This window comes from Coffea eugenioides, chromosome 2 (genome assembly GCF_003713205.1).
Source record: "Coffea eugenioides isolate CCC68of chromosome 2, Ceug_1.0, whole genome shotgun sequence".
Classification (NCBI taxonomy): domain Eukaryota; kingdom Viridiplantae; phylum Streptophyta; class Magnoliopsida; order Gentianales; family Rubiaceae; genus Coffea; species Coffea eugenioides.
In genome coordinates, this window is record NC_040036.1 from 23,510,144 (window position 1) to 23,517,874 (window position 7,731).

Below are 7,731 nucleotides of genomic sequence, written 5' to 3' on the forward strand. Positions count from 1 at the left end.
GGGGTTCATTTATATAGGGACAATATTGACATTTCATGTATAACCATTAAATTAGATACTTTCCGTGCAATTTTCAATTTAGTTGAAACCATATGGAGTTATAGTATAGATTTTCAAATTAGAGAAAGTTAAATTGAACATTTTGCAAATCACAAGGTGTTTTTTGTATTTTACCCTTTGAACTATAATACAACAATTTTGGAGCACAACGTCAACTCGTCAAGTAGGTTAGAAAATAAGTAGAGCCATTTTCTTCATGTTGAATGAGTTGAATGATGACATTTCCAGTTTCATGTTATAATTGAAATATAGGAACGTAGCTAACATCGCATCTTCTAATACCTGGCTAATATCCACAATCATAATTGAAATACTTGTAGCACTTTTTTTTTTTTTTAATCTATTTTTATAGCGTTCCCTCCTATAGCACTTTTTTAACAAACATATATCGTAGCTTTCATAGCGTTCCCCGCCTAAAATTACCAGCTGATTTCTCTCCTTATCAATGCAGGCCTACAAGAAAAGCCTTCCTAATAACCATGCAATTGTGTTGCACATTTCTTTCTTCACACCAGGAGGACGAAATATAAGAACAAGCTGACAAAGAAATACTGAAGCCAAGGGCATTATGATGTTAAAACTAGAAAGTGAAGATGCAGAGGCGCAGAGAGTTGTTTTTAAAATGGTCCGAGTGCCTAGAGGTATCTTGACGAGTGTCTTGAGAGATTTTAATCAAGTCACAGAACAGATTTAACAACAAATCTTGAATTCTAATGATGATGATGAGAAAGTTACGATACAATGGAGCGAACATAAAGGCGTTGCGACCATGCTGTCTTTGGCCGCATATATATGTTATAACACCCTAATCTTTTAACCTATTCACAAGCCAATTTCGTGTCAAAGCTACTCAAACAGATTGCAAAAGCCTGAAATGCAGACAAAGGATAGCGGTAATCCATGGTAAACATATCTTTGCCCACCTTGCCAAACTGCAAGATGATTTTGTCATGGTCAGTTTGAGTTGGTTGGGAGGTGGTTGAAGCACTTGCAGCTGGTTGGGTGGCAGCGATCAACTGAAAATTTTTGACAGATGCCACCGTTACCCGGCCTCGAAAATTTAGGCACCAGCACTGTAATTGTTCGTGCCATCTAGGTGCCTTGTTCTTGAGGATTAAAGGTTTGACCTTACCCTCCTCATCTTCATTTCCCGGCACACCAATATCAGAAAATCTTGAGCTGCTGAACTCCGTAGAATGATCCAGAGATTTTGAGAAAGAAATACTCCGGAACGAGTCTTCCAGACACCTTGGAAGGAGCTCAGGTTGGCCCGGTACCGTTCCGCCAGCGTCAAGTGCCGAGGCTGGAATTGATTGCATTACACAATGCATTCTCCGTGGACCCCGTGTTCCCAGCACATTTAGCTCATATGTGATCTGAGCTATGTTATAACTTCCAGTTGGCACTTTTGGAGAGACCTTCTTGGAATAGAATCTGCGGCTTGTTCTCCCAGGTGGAGGGACATTTGTACAGGTATACGGAGGTTGCGTGTCGTATATTATGAATTTCGTGCCAAGAAAATTTGATCTGCAACAAAAAAGATTTTGCAGAAGAAAATCACATTGGAGTACTAAAAATGCATCATCAAATTGAAAAAAATGGTGTCTCAAGCTTTAACGAGATAAAGAAATCCAAACTAGCAAGAAAACCAACATTTACGATGACATATAAAAGCATAATCCCTTGAACTAGTTGAATCCATAGAGTTGCAAATGCCAGAAAACCAAATTGACTGAAAGTCAAGCAGCCCAGTGACAACTACGGTCTAAGGCATTGCAGATCCATACAAGAAATCTTCCTCACGTACACAAAAATATCGGGATATAGATCGTAGCAATTCCATTGGAAATTTGTCAAAACATTAATATATCAGTTAAACCAACTCAATTTCAACACAAAAACCCTCTATGACAGGTCAGCATTAGATTGGAGAGAAGAAAGCTACCGACCAGTTTGCTGCTTATCAAAATATTATAACATGTTATGACCAACAAGTGTGAGTTGAGGGGAGAGATGGGTTGGGTGGGGTATGGAGGGAGGGAGCGTCAGTGAGAGGCCTCGGGTTCGAAATCTCCCACTTACACCCCCTCCCCCCCCAAAAAAAAAGAACTTCATTAACCATTTTCTGACCAGAAATCTGTTTATGTGCTTTTGTACAAACTCTCGCAAACCGTGACTTTTAATTTTTACCTGTAGGTTTTCTGAACTTGCCACAAATCTTCAAAGAGATTACCCTTTGCACAAGTCTATAAAATTTACCTTTCACATGTTGCAAGAAGATAATATCTTATAGCCTAAAAAAATTGGGGGACTTTAGCTTAATTTAGTATAATGTTTATTTTGATGCCTCTTTTCAAGAATGGGGATGTTGTTTTGTCTGGAATTAAAATTTTAGCAATGGTGTTTGGCCTAAAAAGCCTCTATTGATGCAAAATACCCAGAATATGCTAAGTGAGCAGAAGAACAATAAGAAACAGGAATCTGCAAGTTTCAGATAGAGTGAAATAGATGCTGGACATTTGAATTTTCTGAAAGAATCCAATTCTTATTTATCTAACTTTACTTCTGAAAAACCTCTCAGTTTTGAGGCAATTCAGAACACTAAACGTGTACAAAGGAATAAATGGACCAAACCTTAGCTTTCCAATGTATGTGCTGCTTGATCTCGAAATGTTATCTGCATCCATTGAGATAACATACTCCGTGCAGGTAGTTCGCCGAGTACGTTTTGCGGAGAGAAGAAACTTACCATTTTCAACTAGCAAAGCTGTAAATTCAATTGCAATCACAGTTAAACACAACCAACCAAAAGAAGAAACTTAAGTGCACACATATTGCGGTAAAAGAATAATTTAACTCCATGCATTTGCAGGCTAGCCAAGTATACTTAATGCAATAGTTAGTAAATTAAACATTCAAATAACATGCAACAAATACAAGTAAAATACTGCGACCAGTAGCAACTATAGACATTGGAAAAACATTCACATATATGGTGTAAAAATGAAGTGGTCCCTAAATTTGTCTCTCCAAGTTTTCCTTCTTAAACTGCAACTTTGAAATTATTACTGAAAGAAGGCAATTCCTGAATTATTACTTTGAAATTATTACTGAATTTTGTGCTTTAGATATTCCTGAACTGAATATCAGATTTTAAAACAAAACGAAAAGGAGTATTGATAGCGAAAACTAACTCGATCATTCAACAAAGATCTTCATTCTAAAGCAAAAGTAGATTCTAGTACAAGGGCTGAAAGTAATGCTTACCAGGACTAAGACACAAGAAAAGATGGTATGTTAGATTAGATTTATCCCTTTTGATGAAGCACTGGATAGTTCCATCACGTGGCCCTGGCTGGAAAACCAAATGGATGAAGACTCAGTATCAGTTAAGCTACTTAATGTTGTATACTACATTGTAGAGCAAAAAGATAATCAAAAGAATTGCCAAATTCAGGTAACACTTCAATGTAAAAAGTAACATGCCATTGATTGCATGGCTGAGACATGAGAAAAAAGAAACAAATATACCTGCTTAAGAGAAACTGGAAAAGTGAGCTTCCCACAAAATTCTGGACTTTTTACAATTTCTTTACACATACTCCTCCATGACCTGCATACGGCAGCACAAGCCACGACATGCTTACGCCCTGGCCACGTAGTCTCACTCTCCTCTAGCCTTCTAATTACATCAAAGAGTAGCTCCGGTGGAAGATTAGCCCAACGGCTGTTTTGAATTACCAAAGGCTGTTCATTTGAATCATGAAATGAACCATGAGACTTCCCCCGATGATGGCCAGGTAATCTTACATTAAAACTCCGTCTCGATAGGCTCCCAAAACTATCTCTTACATCACTAACTATACTGCGGAACGACATCTAGTTCCCAATGTAGAGGCAAGAACTTAAGTGACAAATAACCAATACTATTCTCTAGCCTCTGGATATGCCTCTTTTCCAATTTACTATCTCCCACTTGACATGTGAATCTGACTGGAAATAAGCAAAAGAAAATCATGTTTCAGCCACAAAATTTAGTAGCCAAAAGGAAAAGAGAAAGGTAAAAAGAGAAAAAGAATATAGAAGAAAAGAAAAGAACAGAAAAGAAAAAGAGTAGTAGAAAAAGGCAGCCTCACATGGACCACAAAGTGAAAAAGATCACAGAACTTGTATCAGATGAAACTTTTATAGGTTATTAAAGTAGATCTAGATAAGCTCCCTCTTTGCCACTCACACGAGAAAAGTTGAGAACCAGCTACTCGGGGTCAAACATATATACAAGTACAGATTTATTGTGTGCTTCTGTTTGAGAGTAAGTAACATATGTTTCCTTGTACAAGTAACAATTCCAAACTGATACTAGTTAAGGTAAGCAATTCCACTCTAGGAAGAAATAATTCAAGAATCTCCATAACTCACCCAAGTTACGGGATTTTGAGTACTTCCTACAAAGATATGAACACAGAGGTCAACAGTATCAACAAGAGCATCAAAAAAATTACTGCTTCAACAAAGGAACCTTAAAACATATCAGCAACTTGGTTCTTTACCAATATTGTTGTAGAGCTCTTGAGGACTATTAATCTAAATCAAGCCAAACAAACTACAGATTACAAATCTAAACCAAACATGGCCTCGGCAGTTCAGTAGTGTTAGTGCCTACAGGTTTCATCCATGTCTCTTTCTAGCAAAACCTGTTATTATTCCGACATTTATTCTGCAATAACATTTGGCCAAAACTCACCTTTCTAAAGAGCTGTAAACTGAACAAGGCTTTGTAACTCCTTGAAGATCTGCAATAACTACAAAAATAACATTAATTGTCGAAAGGGTTTACCAATCGAAGCTAGAAATCCAAAAAAGCCACAAACTTTACCAAAATTTTCCCCCATAAATTAAGCCAACCAAACTTAAAAATACAAAAAAGGCTTCAAAATTCAAACTTTAATACGCAGCCTAAAATCCCATGATCCCCCCTTTGACCCAAAAGATTAAGCGAAAATAGAAAAAAAAAGTCAAAAATGACTCTAACCAAGGAAAAAGAAATTCACTTGTAGAAAAATATTTACAGTGATTGTACTCAAACCACAAAATGAAAGCCATTAGTGATAAAAAGGTTCTAAGTAGAAGAAAAGAATAAAGATAAGAACTTGACGCAAGCGTGAGATGGACAGAGCATTAATTTAAGATCTGAAGAAGAAAAAGGCCAAAGAAAGACGGGATGATAGATCTGTACCTGAAAGAAAGTCAGCCAAGCCCAGGTGAATGAATGAATGAATGTCTCTCTCTCTGTCTCTGTTCACATTCACATGGGAAAGTTTTCTGATAAACTTTTCAAACCCAGAAGAAGAAGCAGAAGCAGATCACAAAAATAAGAAGTGGGTCAGACCCCCCAGTTACATGTATATTGGTTGTATTACCCACTTTCACCTTCTATTCCAATCACACACACTAATACACACACAAGAACACACATTCACATACTAACTATCTCTCTCTTTCCTTAACACGGACTCAGAAGTGCCATTAAATGTAGTTCAACGAACCAGAGAGAGATAAGCAAGAAGAAGAACAAAGGAGGAGAAAAGAAAATGAATTAGTAGTAAAAAAAAATGGAGTACATATTAAAGATATGTAGTTAAAGAGAGAGTCCCTGCATGCTTTATTGTTTGTTTATTAGGTGAAATGGGCAAAGGCCTATTATATTTGGCCACTACCAGTGACGGAGGCAGGATTTTTTTTTTGGGGGGGCCAAAATTTTTTCCTAATAAAATTATCTTAATTATTATGTTCAAAATAATTTTCTTCTATTTAAATATATAACATCTAAAACTATCAAATATTAAATTTAATTATAAAGGCATGTCTATTCATAAATATACCGTACAGTCATAACAAAAAAGATACCCTTTGATTAAATATCTTATAACATCACAAACCATCCAATTTGCACATTATGAGAAGATGCTCTCCAATATGTCACCTATGCAATATATATATATAACCTTGTAATATAAATGTAACTATTTTCAATTAAAAAAAGATAAAAGTTATGTTATCATACTTTGAAATTTCAACATCTTTTCTTAGAAGTAAATTGAGCTCTAAGCTCTTTCATAAAACTAAATTCATCTATGATTGAATCACTGCTAAATTTTTCAGCAACCTTCTTTTCTATATACACAGTTAGACAATCATTCAAGAAATTATCTTCCATCTTGTTTTGGAGCTTTGTCTTGATTATTTTCATAATTGAAAATGCCCGCTCTGAAGTTGCAGTTGATACAGGAAGAGTAAGAACAAGTCGAATCAATCTATCAATAACATGATATATCACTGATTTTCTTGTCTTCACCAAGCCTTGACATAACTCATTAATACCAGATAATTCTTGCAATTCAGGATGATTTGGAATGTCGAGCTCAAAATGTTGAAGTTCTATTCTTAGACGTACTAGTTCTTGCTCCATAAACTCATTTGGATAGAACTTCTCTGCAAGTTTACAAATATCATCAATCTTGAACAGCATAAATCCATTTCTAGGATCTAAAGCAGTGCTCAAAATAAGCAATTCCACGGTATGATCCTTAAACCTGCTATGTAACTCTTGCAATTGATAATCAATTGTTGCAAGAAATATATCCACTCGATAATAATGCCCCACACTAATCTCATCATGATGACTTCGAGATCTACCACGTCTTGCAATATATTGAGCATTCATACATGGGATATCAATTTGATGTTGCTCACAAAATAATTTAACTTTCACCAAGAAATCATCCCATCCCGAATCTCGAAAAGTCTTCAGTAGCTTTGTTGTGCTTGAGACAAGATGCATTGCATTCAAAATATCTTGAGATTTATGTTGTAATGCTATATAAAGAAGATGAGTAATTTCCATAATGTCTTTCATAAGATGCAAAGTGAAAACAAACTTAAAGGATAACAACTGATTCAAAGCAAAATTTGCATCTCTACGTTAAGAGTATGAACCTCCATCTACTGCAATGTTACTTAAAACCACACAAGTAGCATTGAACATTTTCAGTAAACTAGAAATAGAATCCAAATGAGAACCCCAACGAGTATCTCCAGTTCGTTTTAAAGTGCCAATTTGATTAAGCTCCCTTCCAGTTTCAAGTTCACCATTAGCAATCTTAGTAGCAACTTCAATTGCTTGAGCCTCCTTTAATTCATCATTACGTTTGTTAGATGCAGTAACAATGTTGATAATGAAAACTAAATTGGAGAAGAATTGGTGAACAGAAGCTACTTCTCTAGAAACTGCAACTAAAGCAAGTTGAAGCCTATGAGCCAAACAATGAATGTAATAGGCATATGGACATATCATGGCAAATTAAAGCTTGCAGGCCATTCCATTCAAAGATGACTAATTCATATATATATATATATATATATATATATATCAACTCTCATAATATAAACTAAAATTGAAAAAATTTAGGGGGGGCCAATTTTATTTTACACACATATTTACATATTATGAATTAAAATTCTCAAAACTTAGGGGGGGCCATGGCCCCCCTCTGCCCCCCCTTGGCTCCGTCATTGGCCACTACGTGATCAGAAAGCTGGGATACCAAGCAATGACCAAACAGGGCGTTTTTTGACTTTTTCCGGTTTGGTGTCGAGCGTGTACGAGACAAC

The 7,731-nt window shown here is 36.0% G+C and overlaps 2 protein-coding genes across 3 annotated transcripts; both read right to left on the reverse strand.

Annotated features, from left to right (window-relative positions):
* Nucleotides 1–749: 749 nt before the first annotated feature.
* Nucleotides 750–5,700, reverse strand: LOC113763222 (tubby-like F-box protein 8). Of its 2 annotated transcripts, none has more exons than XM_027306969.1 (6): nucleotides 5,297–5,700; nucleotides 4,805–4,853; nucleotides 3,592–4,053; nucleotides 3,328–3,415; nucleotides 2,695–2,827; nucleotides 750–1,587 (listed from the first exon to the last, which is right to left on the reverse strand). In XM_027306969.1, exons 3-6 carry the CDS (start codon nucleotides 3,937–3,939, stop codon nucleotides 879–881), a joined length of 1,278 nt encoding a protein of 425 aa, XP_027162770.1. In that variant the 5' UTR covers nucleotides 3,940–4,053; nucleotides 4,805–4,853; nucleotides 5,297–5,700; the 3' UTR covers nucleotides 750–878. The 2 variants fall into 2 exon arrangements, with proteins under 2 accessions (XP_027162770.1, XP_027162772.1); XM_027306971.1 differs by having other exon boundaries at nucleotides 4,805–4,862.
* LOC113759284 lies at nucleotides 4,581–7,414 on the reverse strand. The gene is made up of 5 exons (XM_027301852.1): nucleotides 7,057–7,414; nucleotides 6,323–6,969; nucleotides 5,297–5,390; nucleotides 4,805–4,862; nucleotides 4,581–4,644 (listed from the first exon to the last, which is right to left on the reverse strand). The coding sequence occupies exons 1-5, from the start codon at nucleotides 7,412–7,414 to the stop codon at nucleotides 4,581–4,583; spliced, it is 1,221 nt and encodes a 406-aa protein (XP_027157653.1).
* Between the last annotated feature and the right edge of the window lie 317 nt (nucleotides 7,415–7,731).